General features: G+C 40.5%; 1 protein-coding gene across 1 annotated transcript in view; it reads right to left on the bottom strand.

The window, feature by feature from the left end:
* Positions 1-19,627, bottom strand: part of LOC103193064 (patched domain-containing protein 4) — a 306,338-nt gene extending 286,711 nt beyond the window's left edge. Inside the window, 1 exon segment of the mRNA XM_042780321.1 lies at positions 19,028-19,627. Coding sequence (XP_042636255.1) covers positions 19,028-19,627 — 600 coding nt within the window.
* Positions 19,628-22,448: the final 2,821 nt, after the last annotated feature.

The raw sequence follows: 22,448 nt of genomic DNA, 5'->3' as shown, positions 1-22,448 counted from the left end.
CCACTGAACTATACCAAGTGAAAATTGGTAAAAATTACTTTGTAATAGGATAAGCCACAAGGTACTCTAAGAAGCTTAATCTTGAATGTAGTCCTTAACATAGCAATTTATGGCACTTTAGGGTTAGTCTATAAATAACTCAAGTCCTCCTAACTTCTATCCAAGGTTTTTCTTAAGACACCTGCTCCCCTAGAACTTGTTGACCTATATTTGTATTTTGCTTTCCTAAGTGCATATACTTATTAAAGCAACATTTTAAATCACATGAGAAAATGCTCCTCTCTCACAGCTTCTATTGACAAGCCAGAAGGTTTCTGATTTCTGCCTTGTGCCTATTAAGGACTGTAAAAGATCAGTGCCAAAGCACTGACCCAGATATATTCTAAAAATGACAATAAATAAAGTTAATTAAATCATATCTGAGCCACTTTATGGGTGCAACCAATAAAATAATTATGAAAATATTTATGAAAAAAGAGTTGTTGTTGTTGTTGTTAAGTGCCGTCGAGTCGTTTCTGACTCATAGTGACACCATACACAGCAGAACGAAACACTGCCTGATCCCGCCCCAGCCCCACAATTCCTGCTATACTTGAGGCCATCATCGCAGCCACTGTATCAATCCATCTCGTTGAAGGCCTCCCCCTCTTTCGCCGACCCTCCACCCTACCAAGCATGACATCCTTCTCCAGGGAATGGTCCCTTCTTACAACATGACCAAAATAGGTGAGACGAAGTCTGGCCATTCTTGCTTCCAAGGAGCATTCTGGCTGCACTTCCTCCAGGACAGATCTGTTAGTTCTTTTGGCAGTCCACGGTACTTTCAGCATTCTTCGCCAGCACCACAACTCAAAAGCATCAACTCTTCTTCAGTCTTCCTTATTCATTGTCCAGCTCTCACATGCATACGAGGTGATTGGAAATATCATGGCTTGTGTCAGGCACACCTTAGTCCTCAAGGAGATATCCTTGCTCCTCAGCACTTGAAACAGTTCCTTCACAGTTGACTTTCCCAATGCTACACGTCGTCTAATGTCCTGACTGCTGCTTCTGTTGGCATCGATTGTAGAACCAAGCAACGTGAATTCCTTGACAACCTCAATCTTCTCTCCATTTATTGTGATGCTGCTCATTGGTCCAGTTGTGAGGATTTTTGTTTTCTTTATATTGAGACGTAATCCATACTGCAGACCTTCATCAGTAGGTGCCTTAAGTCATCCTCACTTTCAGCAAGCAAAGTTGTATTGTCTGCATATCTCAGGTTGTTAATGATTCTTCCTCCAATCCTGATACCACGTTTTTCTTCATATAGTCCAGCTTCTCGGATTATTTATTTGCTTAGCCTATAGATTGTATAAGTGTGGAGAAAGGATACAACCCTGATGCACTCCCTTCTTGATTTTAAACCATGTAGTGTCCCCTTGTTCTGTTCGAACGACAGCCTCCTGGTCAAGGTACAGATTCCTCATGAGTACAATCAAGTGCTCGGGAATTCCCATTCTTCTCAATGTTATCCATAATTTGTCATGATCCACACAATCAAATGCCTTTGCATAGTTAATAAAATACAAGTAAACATCTTTCTGGTATTCTCTGCCTTGAGCCAAAATCCATCTGACAACAGCTATGATATCCCTTGTTCCACGTCCTCTTCTGAATCCGGCTTGCACCTCTAGAAGTTCTCTGTCAATATACTGCTGCAAACGTTTCTGAATTATCTTCAGTAAGATCTTACTTGCGTGCAATATTAATGATATTGTTCTATAATTTCTACATTCTGTGGGATCACCTTTCTTTGGAATGGGCACAAATATGGATCTCTTCCAGTCAGTTGGCCAGGTAGCTGTCTCCCAAATCTCTTGGCATAACTGAGTGAGTGCATCCAATGGGGCATCTGTTTGTTGAAATATCTCAATTGGTATGCCATCAATTCCCAGAGCCTTGTTCTTCGCCAGTTCTTTCATTGCAGCTTTGACTTCTTCCTTCATTACCATTGGTTCTAGATCATATGCCACTTTCTGAAATGGATGAAGATCGATCAGTTCTTTTTGGTACAGTGACTCTGTGTATTCCTGCCATCTTCTCTTGGTGTTTCCTGCATCATTCAATATTTTGCCCTTAGAATCTGTCAATATTGCACCTCGAGGCATAAATTTTTTTTCTTCAGTTCTTTCAGTTTGAGAAATGCTGAGCATGTTCTTCCTTTTTGGTTTTCAGACTCCAGGTCTTTGCACATTTCATTATAGTAATTGGCTTTGTCTACTCGAGCTGCTCTTTGAAATCTTCTGTTCAGCTCTTTTACCTTTTCATTTCTTCCATTTGCTTTAGCTATTCTCCACTCAAGGGCAAGGTTCAGAGTCTCTTCTCTCATCCACTTTGGTCTTCTCTTCTTTTCTTGTCTCTTTAGTGATCTCTTGCTTTCTTCATGGATAATGTTCTTGATATCTTCCCATAATTCATCTGCCTTTTGGTCGTTGGTGTTCAATGCATCAAATCCATTCTTTAGATGATCTCTAAATTCAGGAGGGATATATTCAAGATCATATTTTGGCTCTCTTGGACTTGTTTTAATTGTCTTTAACTTCAAGTTGAATTTGCATATGAGCAGTTGATGGTTGAAAAAAGAGTAAGCAACATCAAAAAACATATGCATCCTGTGATGACAACTGTGTTCTTTAAAGACTGGAAAGAAATTTTTTATAGAGTTGGTGAGTAGGATTGTGAGTGATTTTTTTCACTTGACTTCCTCAACTTTCTGTGGTAATGTTAGAATGCTGGATCGTATTAATAATACAATAGCTAAATTTATTAAACTACCATATGCTAGACATTTTGCATTACCTGGAAAGTGGGTATTATAAGTACTATTTTTTAAAATCAGAAAACTAAGGGAATAAGACATCAAGGGACATGTCCAAAGTCATGCAGCTGATAAATAGTGGAAACAGATGTATTGGTTTTCAATTTATTATCCTCTTTATCATTATTTTTAAATTAAAAAAGAGGCATTCAATCAATAATTAACTCCCTTCCCTAACGTATTATGTAACAGGCCTCACTTCATTAAAAACATTTGTTGTTTTAGGCTAAAAGGGCTACATTGACAATGAATGCTTATAAGGGCTACTTTAGCAACTTTAGTAAGTTGTTAGGATGCTGAGCTGAGAAAAGATGAGGATGAGGCTGTCTCATCCATTTAGTTATCAGTTATCAAAATGTTCTTCTATTAGGAGAAAGAGAAGTAGGATAACATCAGCTTATAAAAAACTTTTTAAGGCAAATGAGCTCTAAAAATATGAACATTGTTTGATAAGAGACACCATGATAACATAAAATCAGTCAAGAATAAAAGTCTAAAGGATCCCCAGTGGCACAGTGGCTAATCAATCAGCTGCTAACTGAAAGGTGAGTGGTTTGAACCTGCCAGCTGCTCCATGAAAAAGAAAAGGTGGTAGTCTGCTCGCAAAAAGATTACAGGCTTGGAAACCCTAAGGGGCAGTTCTACTTTGTCCTATAGGGTCACTATGAGTCAGAATCAACTGGATAGCAATAAAATTCTAAATAAAATTTTCATGGCCTAGAAAGGATCCAATTGCTTAAAAACAATCCCCATGGTAAAAATGGTTGAAAAGAATGAAATGAAAATAAAAGTCAAGTTGCTAATATCAGTTTTATGTGCTATTCCCTTAGAGAGGGATGCTCTATCTATGAAAGGGGGTCATTAAACTAGTTCAAACCCCGATATACTCTCATCCCCCTGGGAAGTACTAGCACAGTGAGTATGGGTTTCCAGGGGCACTTTGGTGCTCCACTGTCTCTGTTCTCCTGCCCCATCATGCAAGCCTTTGCCCTACAGAAATCATCTGCTAAATCACATTAAATTATCTGCCCCCTGCAAACTTTCATTCGTGTATTACTGGAAGATCTTAGCATAATCTTTTCCTAGTTCTCAACTAACCATTCCTCTCCAGTCCTCTGGCTGATGGCCACTGCTCAGGGAGCACTTGAGGTCATTGACTTTCTGTTGCTACTGCTGTGAGTTAGAACTGCTGCTGGGGGCCCTGTGACACTGTGAAGTGAGTGCTGAAGTCTCCAGATGTGATTTTGTCAATTCCCACAGAGCTATGGTTGCCAAATAAAACAAGATGCCCAGTTTTATTTGAATTTCATGTAAGCAAAGAATGCAGTATTGGGGACATACTTGTACTATAACTACTACCAATAATAATAATAATAATTACTTGTTTATCTGAAATTCAAATTTAATTGGCATCCTGTATTTTTATTTCCCAAATCTGGCAATCTTGCACGTGCTTAAGCCATGTTATGTTCCTTGCAGACATTTCTGAGCTGAAGCCACAGGGGTGCAGTGCACAGGTGGGGAAAGTGTCTCTCCTCTCTCTCCATGTGGCCTTTGTCTCCTGAACCCACAGGACTGTTGATCGTGTCTTGTGTATCTCAGGATCACTGATGGAAACACCTTTCAATATCTTTCTGTGGCTGTTTCTTTTTAGGATTTAGATACAATCTTGGGAACTCAGACACAGATGGAATTTTTTCCTGTTTCCTTGCAACTTCTCCCAAGGACTGGTTCTACAAACTTCCTCCTTGTTGGCTAGCTCTTCCCTTGCAAATCAATTTATACAAAGAAGGTTGCAGGCCCTATTCATTCATTAGCCATTTATTCTACGTTTTTATATGTATTTTGTATTTTAGCTGAGACTGTGGAAGGGCCAGAGAAGCCTTTTTTGCTGAAAAATTACAGAAATACAATAAACTAACAACTCTGATTAGAGTACATATTAACTACAATAATTAACTATTTTTCTTTTGTCCCTTCCTTCCTTCTAAGGAGCTCTGGTGGTGTAGTGGCTAAGGCATTTGACTGCGAACCAGAATGCTGGCAGTTCAAACCCACCAGCCACTCCTCATAAGGCAGGTTGGGCAATCTACTTCCATAGAGATACTGCTTGGGAAACCCAAGGAGGGATCACTATGAGTCAGATCCGACTTGATGGCAGTGAGCTTGAGCTCCCTCTAGGTGAATAGGATAGTTACTTAAGGTTGTTCTCCTCACACATTCCTTTGGGCATCCAGCTTAAGCTCACTGCCAGTTGTAGCTGATAATTGTGGGTTTTGGAGGTGATGACCCTGGGAAAGGAGACACTGAGCCTGGAGCAACCAAGATAAAGGGGACAACAGAGACATCTCCAGCTGACAGAGAAGCCTGAGGCTGCTCACTCCCATAGTCTCCCCTCCTTTCCAGGCAGGTATGAAGAACTTGAAGGACACTTTCTCCTGACCAAAGACAGAGGTCACAAGGCAACAACTCATCCCGATCACAAGAAGAAAGCATTCTCAGCTCAAATATTCCTACCCCTCACCCCAATTCCCTTTAAAAATCCTAACCATTTCACAGCTTGAGCAGACAGACTTTTTAGAGAAAGGATTCTGTCTCCTTGGGTATCAATGCTCAATAAATTCTTTTGCTTTCCCGCTTCAACCTGTTGTGATAATTGGCTCTGCAGGACAGGGGTAAGAATCTCGTTGTTCCTACAAGATTTGCTACAAATCTGTAGTACAAGGTAGAACTATTACTTCTAATGTACACAAGAGTGTTTTGTACTTTTGAAAACACTTAAGTAATTTCGTGGGAAGAGTAGGACTCCAGCTTTTAGGAGGTGTGTGTGATTTTAACAAAACCAAAAAAAGAACTCACTGCCATCAAGTCAATTGCAACTCATAGGAATCCATAGCGACTCTCTTTGTGTTTCTGAGGCAGTAAATCTTTATGGAAGTAGATTGCCCCATCTTCCTTCAGCAGAATACCTAGTGGCTTTGAACTGCCAACTACTTGGTTAGTAGTCAAATACCTTAGGCACCACGCCACACTGTGAAAGAAATGCCAAGCAAAGAGAACAGTATGAATAAAGGTAAGGAAATAGGAAAGTTCAAGGTGTGTTTGCTTTGGTTTGTTTGCAGCATATCATGTCCTGCCATCTCTAACTACAAGGAAAGGCAGAGGCCTGGTCAAGGGAAGGTTTCAGTAGCCAAGTTCTGGAGTTTGTGACTCGTTCTCCAGGCAACAGGAAGCTACTGTAAGATTTGATGAAGGGGAAATAGAACCAAGCACTCTATTTGGTTCTGCTCCAAGGCTTGGTTGCAAGTGTGAGAAATTATAGTTAGAGAGATTACATCATCACATAAATAAAATAGGTAAGAAGTCCTGAAGGCCCAATTAATGGTCCAAAACCAAACCAAACTCACTGTCCTCAAGTCAACTGTGACTTATAGCCACCCCTCCTTGGGTTTCTGAGGCAGTATCTCTGCGGAAGTAGATTGTCCCATCTTCCTTCTGAGGAGTGGCTGGTGGGTTTGAACCTGGTTAGCAGTCAAGTGCTAATGGTACTGAGAAAAAAAAGAAGTTTGAAATGGAGCACTTGGTCTTCAACCCTGGCAATAATCCCTTGTAATCACCAAGAGGAGCTCTTAAAAATCTCAATAACCAGGCCACTTCCATACCAAGTAAATCAGAATCTCTGGATATCAGACATATGTATCAGTATTTTCAAAATTTTCAAAAGCTTCCTAAAGAACTCTACACTCAGACAAGACTGACCACCACTACAGAAGGAGCTCTGATGGCCTGGTGAGTAAGGTGTTTGGCTGCTAACCAGAAGTCTGGCAGTTCAAACCTACCAGCTGCTCCACAGGAGAAAAAAGGAGTAAGATTTACAGCCTTTAAAACCCAATGAGGGTCACTATTAGTCAAAATCCACTCAGTGGCAGTTTTTTTTTTTTTTTTTAACTGTAGATCAGTGGTTCTCACTCTCACACAAGAACAAGAATCACATGAAAGGGTGGCTAAGCCCCACTCTCAGAGATTCTGATTAAGTTTATAGGTGAGGCCTCAGAATTTGCATTTCTAACAAGTTCCCAGGTAATGCTAATATTGATCCAAAGCAGGGCTTCCAACTGGTTCATTCTGGTTTGACCTGCTGCTGACAATATGTACTTTCATCCCAGATACACAGAATCAAAATCTACATTTTAATAAGGTCTCTAGGTGAGTCTTATAGATTCTCAGATAATTCTCATGTTGTTAATTACATATGTCTATGTATATGTCGAGAGCTCTGGTAGCGTAGTGCTTAAGTCACTTGACTGCTAACCAGAAGGCTGGCGGTTCAAATCCACCAGCTACTCCTCAGAAGGAAGGTTGAACAATCTACTTCTGTAGTGATACTACCTAAGAAACCCAAGGAGGGGTCAATATGAGTCAGGTCTGACTCGAGGGCATATAACAACAACAGTGTATATGTCTGGGAGCTCGGTGGCATAGTGCCTGAGGCATTTGACGACAAACTAGAAGTCTGGCGGTTCAAACACACCAGCTACTCCTTGGAAGGATGATGGGCAATCTACTTCCATAGTGATAACACCTTGGAAACCCAAGGAGGGGTCACTGTGAGTCGAATCGACTGAATGGCAGTGAGTTCGGTTTTCTTTTGGTGTATATGTCTAAGGATCTGCTGATGTAACAGTTAAGGCATTTGGCTACTAACCAAAAGGTTAGCAGTTCAAACATACTAGCTGCTCCATGGAAAAAAAAGATGAGGCAATCTTCTTTTGTAAAGATTCACAGCCTTGGAAACCCAATGAGGTTTGCTATGAGATGGACTTAACTCTATGACAGTGAGTTTGTTTTTGTTTTTTTTTTCTTTTTTGGATGTGTGTGTGTGTGTGTGTGTGTGTAGGTCTAGGAGCTTTGGTGGTGCAGTGATTAAAACATTCAGTTGCTAACCAAAAGGTTCAAGGTTTAAACCCACCAGCCTCTCTGCTGGAGAAAAATGAGTCAATATACTTCTGTAAAGAGCTCTGGTAGTATAGTGACTAAGGCATTTGACTGCTAACCAGAAGGCTGGTGGCTCAAACCCACCAGCCACTCCTCAGAAGGAAGGAAGTGATACCACCTTGGAAACTGAAGGAGGGGTTGCTATGTGTCATATCTGACTCTACGGCAGTGAGTTTGGTTTGGTTTTTTGGTATGCTTCTGTAAAGATTTACAGCCTTGGAAGCCCAAAGGGGAAGTTATAGTCTGTCCTATAGGGTTATTATGAGTCAGAACTTACTTGATGGCAATGGGTGAGTGTATAGGTCTTGGCTGAGTGGAACAAGGGGAAGAATCATAGGTGCCTGAGATTATGGGCCTATAAGGCCTACAAGAGCTAGAGACATAGAAGGTAACAACAGATCTTTGTCTTGAGGATATTGAGAGAATAAACCAAAACCAAATTCACTGCCATCGAGTCCATTCTGACTCAGCCACTGTGTCAGTCCATGTTTCTGTGTTTCTGAGGCTGTAAATATCTATTAAAGTAGATCTGTCTTTTCCACGGAGTGTCTGGTGGGTTTGAACCACTGACCTTCTGATTAGCAGCCAAATGCCTTATCCACTATGCAACCAGAATAGACAATAAAAAAAATGCTGTCTTAAGGGAATAATTACAAAAATGGCAAGAGAAAGTGGAGTAAGCCAGTAAAGGGTAGAGAATCATCAGGGAAGTAGGAGAACCAGAACATCGCAGAAAGAGAAGGGTGAACGCAGTTAAAGCTAGTGCTATTGAAGATTATCATTAAAAAAATAAATAAATAAAATGTCCAAGATTCTTTCAGATCCAGTGCACACTAAGACCAACGTCTCTTTATCTCTTTACTGTCCTTAGCAAAGAGAGTTCACATTCAGAATGATGACCTTGGAGGCAGCTCAAGCTCTTTAGTGCAAAATGCAAAGGGATCACCATTCATCATTATGCATTTAAATGAGAAGGACTGAGACATAGCTGCAACAATAAACTCAAACATACCAATCATGAAGATTGGTCTGGATTGGGCAATGTTTCTTTCTGTTATACATAGGGTCACCAGGAGTCAGAGTCAACTTGACAGCAACTAACAAAAATAACCATTATGCAAAAAAAAAAAAAAAAAAGAAAAAAAAGATTCAGCTGTGAGGATTACAAGAAAAAATTTTTCATCTAATTGTGAATTCACAAGGATATCATTTAACCAATTGCATAAGTCTTTCTCCAAGACATGGACTGACACAGTGGCTGTAACAATGGGCTCAAACATAGCAAAGATTGTGAGAATGGTGCAGGACTGGGCAGTGTTTCATTCTGGTTTACATCAGGTTACGATATACAGAACTAACTCCATGGTCTCTAACAACAACAACATAAGTCTTCTGGTTAACATCAGAATATTACTGCTCAAGGAGTTGACCAGCTAGCAGATGTTAAGACTTTACAATGCACCAGGCACTGTTATACATACTTTGTTACCCCACCTACTCAAGTTATGGCTCATGGAACAGTACCATCAGCATCACCTAGGCTTGTTAGAAATGTAGAATATCAACCTACCCCAGACCCACTTAATCAAAATTTGCATTTACAAGATACTCAATTGGTTACTAAAGTTTGAGAAGCAGTGCTTTAGGTATTATGATTTCATTTAATCCACTTAATGCCATGAGGTAGGAGTTATTATAAAAGAACTGAGTTACAAATGGAAGGAAAATGGAGCAATCTACTTCCGTACAGACTTACCACCTTGGAAACCCAAAGGGGGTCACTCTGTGTCAGAAGCAACTCAGGGCAGTGAATTTGGTTTGGTTTGGTTTTTAGTTACAAAGAGGTTAAAATATCTGCCCAAAGTCATAGCACCAACCGGGGCACAATCAAGCTGTAAACCCAGTCAATCTGGCTCAATAGTCTATGGTCTAAATTACATTACACTGATTCTCAAAAAATTCTTAGCATCCTCACTCTTTAACCTTCTACCACAGTGGATTCCTTTCACTGCATGGAACAGACCATGTCCTCCCCATCATATCTTGCTTCTATCTGGAATGTCCTTTTACCCATCCAGCCTGTCCTTGCTTCTCAGCTTCTGATCTCAGCTCATAGTCATTTCCTTAGCAAAGCTGTTTCTAACACTCCAAGTGTTGGTACTCTGTATTAAAATACAGCACTGTGTATTTTAACCCATCACCATCTGCAATCATTAATTTATCAGTGTGATTTTCATCTATTTTACTAGACTCAAACTATTGGAGGGCAAACACTACATCTGCTTTGCTCCTTAGTGAATCTCTAGTGCCAACAATAGTGCCTATCACATAATAGTTTGTTGTTGTTGTTATGTGCCGTTGAGTTGGACCCGACTCATAGTGACCCCTCCTTGGGTTTCTGAGGCAGTATCACTATGGAAGTAGATTGCCCCATCTTCCTTCTGAGGAGTGGCTGGTGGGTATGAAATGCCAGCCTTCTGGTTAGCAGTCATACATACCAATCATGAAGATACTTAGGCACTACACTACCAGAGCTCCTATCAAATAATAGTAGGCACTTCTAATAATTACCTAAATGAATGCATACATGAATGGCTTTTGAGTTAAATGTATATCTTATCCCCATCAATATGACCTGCAGTGAAAACAAGAATTGAACATTCTCTCCCTTCAGATAATTAAGTTACCTGGTGAGGAGCTCTGATGGTGTAGTGGTTAAGGCATTTGGTTGCTAACTAAAAGGTCAGAAGTTCGAACACACCAGCTCCTCCACTGAAGATGAGGCAATCTGTTTCCATAAAGGCTTATAGCCTTGGAAACACAATGAGGGTTGCTATGAGTTGGAACTGACTCAATGGCAGTCAGTTCGGTTTGGATGAGGTGAGAGAACAGACCTGAGTGTCCAAAGGGACAAGCAAACCTCAAGGTGGCATGTTATAGATCCAGTCAAACCCCCATCCAGCATGACCACTAGGAGCTGCCTGCAGGACCTTACAAAGCTGTAAGAACATGCTACACACATTCCTGGCTTTCCAGAACTCAGCTTGTTCTCTGTCTTCAAATCTTTAAGACAGCAGAGAAAAATTAGAGTTGCCCAGGTGAGACCTCTCCATTTTGGCAGGGTAGCTCTGGAGAGGAAACACTGGCTATTCCAACACAGATCCTGTAGCTAAACAGAGTCCATTCATTTGGAGTACTGCTCATCACGCCCCTTTCAGAAGTCCTGAATCTGCCTGAATAACAGAGAAAGAACCTTGATTTCAGTGAGCATCTCTGCCATAATAATCCTGTCTAAGTGAAGCATGGATTGCAGAGCCACTTTGAAAATACACTGCACTGTAAATTTGTTTCATTTTCCATAAATACTCTTGCTCCTATGTATGGTTGCTATACCTTGTGTTCTCTCATAATATTAGCATAATTGGGTCTAACTAGGGCTGAATATTGCTACTATTGTGAAATAACTGCAAGGAGGTTTGAGGGAAACGTTGCTGATTTTTTTTCTCAAAGACATGGTTAGATTTAATGTCAACATTTTTAGAAAGTATTGAATGACGGTAATCAGTATAAGTTTAACCACGTGATAAGCCCAAATACAGATGAGAAGGATAAGAGGTTTTCAATGTGGAACAGTGGCCTGATGATTCTCCAGGCATTTTTCCAATGTCTCCATCACATGCCTAAATGAGAAGGCAAGGAGTTCAATTATTGTATTTTCTTACAGTGTTTTTTGTCTGAATCAACACAGTACTTCAAACTCAAGTCACGGATGAAGAATATGACATTGAATCCTACACACGAGCTTTTAAAACACATTTAGAGGGAACCTGACAAAATGCAGATTCCCACGGTGGGGCATCAGGATCTTGAATTTCTAACAAACTCCCAGATACTGCTGATGCTGCTGGTCCACACACAACACTTTGAGAAGCAAGTTCTTAGAAAACAAAATGAAATTAATTTTGTGGCTTACAGTGTAACTTGGCACGAGTCTGAGTTAAGTCAAAAACACTGTCTAAATATCTCTGCATGCCAGGGCTATTAGGAACGCAACCTTCTCCACCAGCACACTGCCAGAAACAAAGCAGGGGAATGAGTAACTCTTATGGTTCCACCTTGGAGAGGAGGCCTGGGGTATTTTTGTGACGAAGTTAAGGAAGAAATAGACTGGCTGTCCAGTTTAGGGCTGTCTGGGGCAAATCTGGAAGGTCAGAATTTCTAGATTTCTTCTTTAAAAATATGTTTGTGTTGACTATGTGTGAAAATAACTGGATGTCCCTGGCACAGGTCCGAGATAGGCTGATTGACTCTAAAATGGACACATGACTCAATTATAGTGTAATAGTTAATCAGTTAAAATGCAAAATACTCTCTAAACAAAGTAGCTTTTGAAACATACAATATAAGACTATTTCAGTTATAAAAATGTGTAAAGTAGAAAAGCTTTCAAAAAAGAAAAGAAACACTGTGCTAATTAGTGTGTATGGTGGCAAAAAAGGCAAAACAGTTTTCTTGGGGGGTGGCTTCAGACACCTACTTTACTTGCTTCATGTTGTATTCATCTTTTTTTTTTTTTCACTTCCTCATCCCACCTCAAGCTCTGATAGCCTTGGTCCACTGAACCAAGAATCATCAGATCAGACAAGGATAAGTAAATGGGAAGAATATAGCGAATCATTTCTGGTTTTTTTTTTTTTTTTTTTTTATTTTTAAACCTCCCAAAAAAAAAAAAAAAAAAAAAAAAAAAACTCACTGCTGTTGAGTCAATTCCAACTCATAGCGAACCATCCTTGGGTTCTACTCTGACAAGCATGAGGTTGCCATGTGTTGGAATTGTCTCAGTGCAACTTTTTTTTTTTTTTTTTTTAGTTATTTTTAACCCTCCCTTAGGCCTGAAGTTCCAGAAATGGAAAGAAGTATAATAAATACTTATAAAAATTATTTAAGTTGGCTTAAAGTAGTTCTTGGGTGAAGCCTAAGAGTATAGGATGTATATCATATGTCAGCAAGTCTTTAATTTAGCCCACTGGGTACTCAAAATATTTTGTTAAATGAGTGAACTTATTCAGATATGGTAGTCAGAATATATATACACATACAGTAATTTAGTTAGGAAACTATGATAAATGTCATTAATCAGCATAATTCATATTTAATCAACACATGTGTTTCCTCTAGATAAATAAAATTCTAGAATATACTCCCAAACTCACTATGGTTCTTATGACTATGTGGAAGAATGTTGCATAAGAATGAGAGATCTTCATCTACTGACAAGAATCTTGGTGGTTCCCTGGCTTGACCCTGCCACTTCACAGATGAAGAAGCTGATGCCCAGTTTAGTGATGAGACCTGTTCAACATCACACAACTGGTCTTTGAAGAAATGGGGTTAGGACCTAGGACTCCTGAATATTTCTTAGTCTACTCCATATTGTATTATCCCATAAATTATTTTATTTTGACATCAACTTGAAACAGAAATACTCAACTTTGTTTGGCACACAAGCTCCTTATTTAAAATCTTGAGCTACATTACAGATTTCCACTTCCAGTTGATCCTGGAGTCTCTAGTTTGATCTGAGTTGATGTTGATATTAAAAGTGAAATCATTTTGAAATGAGGAATTTGGTAAACTCTTTTGAGACGTTCCACAGCATGTAGACAGTAGGAGTGTGACCAAACAGATAGGTTCACACCATGTTGCCTTCTTATGGGCTGGTCATTCTGAGTGAATAGGGGACTAGTATGAAAGATCAGGCTGTGATCTTTTAATATGGACTGGATGTGGTAAGACCTAATATAGAATCATGTTGATACCAGACAGATAGAGATTTAAATCCCAGCTCCACCACTTACTATGTCTGGACCTCCTGGTAGTCACTTAATCTTCTACTCTTCAGTTTCTTTACCTATAAGATGGGAATAAAAATATCCCCATGACTCATAAACTTGTAAAAGTTAAGTGAGATCCATCAGTTAAGACAAGCTGAATATTCAATATGGTAGCAATTTTTCCTCTATTAAGAGATAGAATAATAAATGTAATCTTAAATCAAAATGTTAGAGAAGATCTTGACATGTATGTCTTAAGAAGTTTTAGAATGAATTAGAGAAAGAAGTCTATAGAAGAATTTTTCTCAGAAATCCTAATAATTTTGGCCTAACTTTCCATGGAGACTTAAATTGTCCTTCCAGTGAGATTGGAAACAAGTAATTAATGGCAACATCTTCCGTGCCTGAGATTATACAAATGCACCTAAATAAACACTATCTGTTGTTAAGAAAGGCAAGCATGCTCCCCTTCTAAAATGTGGTATTTTAAATACATACTCTCTTCACTTAAACATCTTTTCAGAGGTGTGGTTATTAATGTAAAATAACTAGAAAGCCTGGCTGCAGGGAAGTAAATTTGTCATTCGTTCTTCACTGATTGCTAACATGTTGGGATGTAGAGTTGCAATCAAACCTGTCTTCAAGGACATTTGATGCTGCTTCTTTACCTATGCCTTCTATGTCACAAAATAAAGAATTGGGGACATATGGACATTGTTACCTTAGAACCTAACCCACTGCCATCAAGTTGATTCCAACTCAAAGTAACCTTTTAGGATAAAGTAGAACTGCCCCATAGGGTTTCCAAGGCTGTAAATCTTTATGGAAGCAGACTGCCTCATCTTTCTCTCATATGTTCAAATCACTGACCTTTTAGTTAGCAGATGAATGCTTTAACCACTATGCTACCAAAGTAAGATCATGATGGCTTACCCACCAAACCAAATCAAACTCACTGCCATTGAGTTGATGCCGAGCCATAGGGAGCCCCCCCGCGCCCCCCGCCAATTGGGTTTCCAAGGCTGTAAATCTTTAGTGAAGCAGACCAATTCATCTTTCTTTCATGGAGCAGCTAGTGAGTTTGAACCACTGACCTTTAGATTGGCAGCCAAATGCCTTAACCACTACACCACCAGAGCTCTCTGATGACCTACTTAAGAAGCAGGGTAATTTTATCTGTAACTACTTGAGTTCCTTAAAATATAATTAAAACATTACTTGGAGTCGAGAACAGTCTTTGCTTTAGGCCTTTGAGAACTTCAATCTGGCCACATTGTAATAGTTTATCATATATATATATAGGTTCTGGTAGCATAGTGCCTAAGGCACTTGACTGCTAACCAGAAGTCTGGCAGTTCAAACCTACCAGCCAGTCCTCGGAAGGAAGGTTGGGCAATCTACTTATGTAGTGATCCACCTCAGAAATACAAGGAGGGGTCGCTATGAGCTGGGTCCAACTTGATGGCACAACACAACAACTATATATATATATATATATATATATATATATATATATATATATATATAAAATGCAACCACTGCCATGGAGTCGGATCCAACTCATAACGACCCCTTCTTAGGTTTCTGAGGAGGTATCACTATGGAAGCAGATTGCCCAACCTTCCTTCTGAGGAGTGGCTGGTGGGTTTGAACCACCAGCCTTCTGGATAGCAGTCAAATGCTTTAGGCACTACATCACCAGAGCTCTTATACATATGTATGTATGTGTTGTTGTTGTTATATGCTGTCAAGTCGGTCCGACTCATAGCGACCCCTCCTTGGGTTTCCGAGGCAGTATCACTACGGAAGCAGATATGTATGTATAGATATATACATATATAAATAGGTGAAAAAATGATTCACAATTTATTAGGTTCAAAAACACTTTACAAAAATCTGGATAATATAAAAGATGCCTTTAAAATAAAAGCATATTACAGAAATTCCAAAAATAATGATAGTTTTTTTTGATACTGCAGTATAAATGTCCAAGTCAATCAATAAACTAATCAACAGGTGTTTGTTGTAAATACACTGTTTACTCAGCATTGGATAATGTTCAGGTGGGAAAAGCAAATAGTATAGATGGAGTAAAAGACATGACCTTTATGCCTAATCTGTAATAAAATAATATAAAGATTATAATGGAAGACAAAATTGTAGAGTTTGTGTTACATAGGTGTAAGCACAGGAATTTCAGGCTTGGGGACTGTTTTGACACAGCATTTGAAAACATGTATATTCATTTTTTCTGTGGTATTCTAAGCTGACAGCTGCTTTTTTTCATACTAGCTTGATCTGAGCCTTGGTTTGGAATTCCATGCAAGAGAAATTTCTGAGTTCCTGCTTGTCTGACCCACCTTGTCAAGATAATCATGTTTATCAGAAGTTCTAAACGTTTCTGTGTTCAGGACTGCTTGGGTGTCTTAATGATATTTGGAAGATGCCCTCTTGATTGTAAAAACTAAGGTTTCTGATCACTTCTCTCTATCAATCAGGATTTATACAACTTCAGGTTATCTCCAAGCACTGACCTATTGCTTCTTCCATGTCAAGTGATTATCAATTTCTATTCATATTATTCAGTAACTACTACTTATACTGCATTTTTCTTCAGTGGATTCCCTGCCCACCAGTGGCACCTTCCAGCACTAATATTTTCCGTATTGGCCAGAGTTGGGTGAAGTAGTGACCCAACATTAACAGAGGAAAATAAAATTAGAGAGTAAAACAAGTATTGGAAATTTTCCAATGAATACCACACATAAGAATTCTCAAACTTTGGCATTCAACAGCATCACAAGAACCACACTTTGAGAACCACTACCACACATGAATTCAAATCATTTCTACATAATACTTAATCAAAATGAAAATCCATCAACTCTTCTCTGTATCAGGGAATTCTTAACTCCTTGAGACCTTTCAGCAGGTTTCTAGGTTTCCATCTTCTCCTGAAATTGAGTTTTATGCTATATGAGCATGTGTGAGATTACATATGGATGCTTGAGAGGACATATTGCTCTTGAAAGATTTTCTGGGGGTTTATTTACCAAGCACAGCCTAAGGACCCTCACTGATGCCAGACAGAGAGGGTCAAGCCAACACGTTTGAGGAGACATTGATATTAGAACATAGCAGAACAAGGAATTTTACCATTTAATTCTACTACTACTACTACTACATTGACATATATAATCAGGTACTGTATTCTTTTGTGCTTATCCACTAACCTAGATGTAGATCAATTAATCAGTAACTCAGTAAGTTTAGAAAGACCATCTATTATGGGCCTAGCATGGTGTTGACTCAATGGAATATCCAAAGAGTGCAGAGTCTCTGATCTGTACCTCTGGGAGAAGACACTGACATCTAATACTTATAAGCTCCCTGATAGTAGGAATTTTATCTGACAGTCTTGCCCAAAACTTTGTCTCTAGTGCCTAGAAGAGGACTTTATAAATTATAGAACCACAACCAATGGTTATTAAATAATTGAATCAAATACCTCAGGACATTTGTATTATAAATGTCATAATGATATTGCCAGATAAGCAAAATGTCCATAGTCATTGCCTGGACAAAGCTCTTAAACCTGAAGAGTATTGCTGAATGAAGGAAATATGGGACCCAACTAATAACGCATACTAATAACATGCAAACTTAACTTAATAAAGAAGAAAAAAAAAACCCTGAAGTTTAAATATGACACAGTTTAAAGTTTTTCTTTTTATCCGATGTTTAGCGTAGGAAAGAACTAATTAAAAGATTGTAGGCTAGGAAGATCACCTATCCACTGCAACATTTTATTTAGCAAGCAGTAATGCTGATGGCAAAGGATTCAGCAAACAAAAAGCATTCCAGCCCCAACCACTCTTATCCATCATCCTCCCTTCAATAAGTGTGAAGCAGGCAAGCCCTTACCTAGATTTAAAGCTGATGAATCATCTGTCTAGTTTCATTAGACCTCAAGGGGCTATTGAGATTTGTAAATCTGAAAACCCTTGTCAGCCTCTGGATCCATTCAAACACAGACAACATTTAAGAGGAGGCAGGGTATAAGGTTTCTTGGGGAATCTCTAGTTTCTAAAAATCTTTCAATTCAGAGGAGGAAAAAAACCCAAAACAGGCTTTTTCTCTCAAAAATCCTGAGGACATTATTTTTCAGTTGTGCATAAATGTTGACTATATCAAATAAATAAATAGAAATGTTAGTGGTTTCTTATATTAGGTCAGCTATTTATTGAAACTGAGATTCCTTTTTCCATTTTCTCTATGGAAGCTCCCCACCCTCCCATGCACATTAAAAGGAAGAAAAAATCCTTCTGGGGAAACACCTGTGTTGAGAGTTCTTAGTTGCACAGTTTCTGAGTGTGCTTAGGGTTGAGCATACAAATGGTGCAGTGACTCTCTTGGAAGTCACATTTGTCCCTGAAACTTCAGTCACCTGGAGACTGCATGCCTCATCGCCTGCAGCAGCTCGATCCTAATAGTGTGGAATGAGTTTAGAAATCTCATTGGAGTTACAGAATTTGGATTCAGAGCCTAAACAGCACAATATATTTAATGCTGAACAAATTATTCTTTGTTATTTTTGCTGACTGTTGATTTTCCCCCCTTTTCTTTTGGTTTTGAGCTGTTATGATAATCCTATTTTAGTCTGGTTTCTTCAATGGAAAAGGAAAATAACAGACTCTGTAAACTAGTACATCAGTTAGGTGCACATCACTATTTTTACATATAGAAATGTCCTGCTTCTTTTGCTATGCAAACACATAGACACTTAATTCCTAGAATCCCTACTACATTCATAACTCACTGCTTGAAGGCTCACACACACACATGCACACACACACACACATACACATACAAGACACAGAAACACAAATGCCCTATATATCAAAATCAAGCCAGGCTGAAGATGTAAATAGGTGGATATGGCACCAGGTGGATGTGTAATCAGTAATAAGAAATACATAGAGCCCCATAATGAAAAGAAATCCCCCAAATTGTTCAGGATTCCCCCACCCCCTTCCATTCACTGATTTATTAACCCTGAACAAAGATGTAATTGCAGGGTCTCAGAAATAACTTTTTTTTTTCCTTCATTTTTTTGGTGTTTGTTTTGTTTAGCTTTGAAATTCTTAGTATCTAGTTGTACCATTCATTGCCTGTTTTCTCCACTCAGTTGCCCATCTTCCCCACCTCCCTCCCAGAAATGAAAGAAGCATTAGCTTCTGAGTCTGAAGGATGAGACCTCTGCATTTTCTTTGCTTGTTTAGGGCAAGAAATGAAGTGCTGCCTCTTTAATTGGCAGAAGCATGCAGGAGGAGCATACCTTTAATTTAGTGTTGGGATACCTCACTTGCACCCTGGCTGTTGTCTTATTGGAGACGGCAGCCTGCCTGAGATCCTCTAGCACTGAAATAATATCATCCAGCACGCATTTCTTATCCTGATTTCTCAACACACACAGATGGGAAAAAGTATAATTATAGCCCTTGTGGTTCACCTTCATTTCCAGCACGGCTCGGTGGGTCTGCAGGATCCCCTCAGCCTGGAGCAAAATATTGTCCCCGGGTGGGGAGAGGAGAATCACCCTGCCATACCTCCCAGGGGTGTGCAAGTCCGAATAGAGCTGGCTTTTGGACTGGTCCAGGGGGAAAAGGCTGCCGGCCAGGCTGCGCTCGATCTTGGCCAGGCTGTGGCTGGGAGCGACCAGGCGCTCCAGGTCGCTCTCGGGCTGGAAGCGGTTGAGCGCGCTGAGGCCGAAGGTGATGGTCAGGACTGCGGGCACGGTGAGGAAAAAGACCGGGTGCCGGCTCACGCACAAGCCCAGCTTGTGGCAGAACGACTGGAGCCCTCTGCGAAGCACCTGCCGCAGCATCCTCCACCAAATTCAGCTCGCAGGCGCTCCCGGCCGTCTTAAAAAGCACATGTGACATGTGTAAGCGCTGGGCTATCCCGGTCTCCCCCATACTACCCGCTCTGGGCCAGCCCCCCTAGCCCCCGCCGCCGCCGCCACGGCCTCCCCACCCGCTCGGAGCTCACCCCCCAATCACTCCTCCTGGTCTTTCCCCGGCCCCACCTCCATGCGCTCCTACTACTCTTTCAAACACTGCAGCAAGTTGCAGCAAGGCGGGCAAATACTGACAGCGCGCGTGGGGGCAGGCGGCCGGCGCTGCGGGGCCCACCCCTTCTCCGGCCTCCCCGCGCCCTCTATGCCGCCCGCGCCCCCTCTCACCGCATGAGCAGCGTTCTCTTGGTCTAGCCCTTCATCTTGCTGCTGCAGTCCCCCGGCTTCCCTCGCTGGAGGTGGTTCCGAGCGAAGCGTCCCACAGATGTGCCTTTCCTCTCGGTCCTGAAGGGGTTCGGTGCCTAACTGGAACCATGTGCCTCGGTGTTGTAAGAAGCAGACATGTGCCCCGTGAGGGGGGAGGGGAGGGCAGAGAGGGAAAGGGCAGGAGCAGCGGCGCGGGGTGGGGGTGGGGGGCAGCTAACCTTTTCCTTTTTTAACTCGTTGGCAGTTATTTTTAGAGTTTTGTTTTCCCTCTTCCCTCCATGGTTGAGTGAATGCAAGAGGAAATGAGTGAAGATGCTGCTGGCCCATTGGAGCAGGGTCAATTAGAATCCAAGAAGGGAGGTGGGGCGTGGAGAGAGGGAGCGCCAGGGCTCCCAGAGACAGCCCTTTTGTCCCTCCAGCTTTCCTGAGCCCTCGAATTCTGCCTTTCGGCGGAAGACAAGGAACATAGAGGATGATGCTGCATTTTTAACACCAGAAAGCATGCAAGAGATTTCCTTGCAACACCTTCCACGCTGTCTGTCCACGAACTAGTTCGCTGCAGCCCAGGGATGCCAGAGACCCCATTTATCTGTGGGGCGTTGGGGCTCTCGGGATCCCTTCTTCCTGTGGTGATTGGAAAGGAGGCATTTGCCAATAGCAGTGCCTGTAGCTTCAGAGGGGTGTGTGTGTGTGTGTGTGTTTGTGTGTGTGTGTTGTGTGTGTGTGTGTGTGTGTGGAAAGTGAAGATCCACAGGCAATATGTGGTTTCTCATAAAATATTACATTCACTCTCTGTACACTCTTGAGATGTAGGGACATAAAGTTCTTAAAACTGATTTCAGTCTCTCTTTCCTCTTTTTTCCCCTTTCACCTTTCATTCCTGAGCACTATATCTAGCCATCTAGTTTAGTTTGAAGTAGACTGAGAATCTATCTGATTTTCTTCTGAGTTGAACTCCAGAAACAAACACTTCCTAACATCCATTCATCAGGTATTTTTTCCTGAAGAAGAAGGATAGGTAGGTGAGGGGAAAAAACACACTAGAGTCACTTGATGTGAAAAACTGGTTGGTAGCTTTTGCTATACAAAGAAGAAAAATAAATCACCAAACCCACGGCCAGGTAAGTTGATTTAGACTCACAGAGACCCCCATTGGGTTTCCAAGGCTGTAAATCCTTACTAAAGTAGATTGCCTCATCTTCCTTCCTTGGAGCAGCTGGTGGATTTGAACCACCAACTTCCCACCTGGTTAGCAGTCAAATGCTTTACCCACTAGAGCTAGGCACTCAAAAGTGTGTGTGTGAGGAACTCTCACCACCTAGACCAGATTACCTTCAAAAAGTTTAATGTTAATAAGTGTGAGTGTGTGTGTGAATTTATTTTTGACCTATTGTGTTTTCACAAGTTCATGTTCTGGGAAGACTATGAAAATAATCTTGAGTACTAACTCAAAAGTCTGATTGTGAACTAGAGCCCTGCTTTCCAAAGTTTCTGTTCTTTTTAGAATCACTTCATAGAGAAGATTGACTTTCCAGAGATGATTTGTGCACACCTTCTTAATAACAGTGAAATGACCTATTCTTCATTATCAAAACGAAACTCACTGCCATCGAGTTGATTTGACTCTTAGTGACCCCTTCTTGGGTTTTCGAAGCAATATCTCTATGGAAGTAGATTGCCCAATCTTTCTTCCAAGGAGTGGCTGGTGGGTTTGAACCACCAGCCTTCTGGTTAGCAGTCATAGCCTTAGGCACTATGCCACAAGAAATAGTTAGAAATGTACCCATTTATGTATACAAATGAGCCAAAGGACTCTTCTCTTAATAGATTTTTTTTCCTTCTGGAATTGATTGTTCTGCTAAGAGACCAATGAAACAGCAGAGAGCTCAGAAACAGGGAAAATGCTTATGGGCAAGAGTCTAAAAGATAGTATTGTTTACAAGATTAAAGAAAAATGCCAGTGTTTTAACAGTGAAAGTGACCTTGGTGGCCACTCAGTTTGAATTTCCACACAAAGTAGTAAAACCTTCTATAATATCCTTGAGAATTCTCAACCTAGCCCATGCTGCAGCATTCTCCATGTCTAAGTAGTAACTTATTTTTCTAAGAAACACATTCTATTGTTAGCCCACCTTTCCTTGTGAGCTGAACTCAATCTTCTTGCAACATTTGTACATTAGTCCTCCCTTCCTTTTGGCAGCAATAGAGTCCCCTTTTCATCCAGCTGTCACTTTATATGTTATATATGATATCTCATATATATATATATATGTATGTATATGTGTGTGTGTGTATATATAAATATATACCAGAATATTTTCCACTTTTCTCACTCTCCCCACTTCCCATACGTCGTTCCTCAATAAATTCAATGGAATTGTTGTTGTTGTTAGATGCCATTGAGTCAGCTCTGACTCATAGTCACTCTATGTACAGCAGTAGAGCCAAGTGATGGGAAATTATATATATATATATA

Source organism: Orycteropus afer, unplaced genomic scaffold (assembly GCF_000298275.1).
Source record: "Orycteropus afer afer isolate SDZICR_OR568_19922 unplaced genomic scaffold, OryAfe1.0 scaffold00034, whole genome shotgun sequence".
Classification (NCBI taxonomy): domain Eukaryota; kingdom Metazoa; phylum Chordata; class Mammalia; order Tubulidentata; family Orycteropodidae; genus Orycteropus; species Orycteropus afer.
The sequence above is the reverse complement of the archived record's forward strand: the minus strand, read 5'-3'. Positions and strand labels throughout refer to the sequence as shown.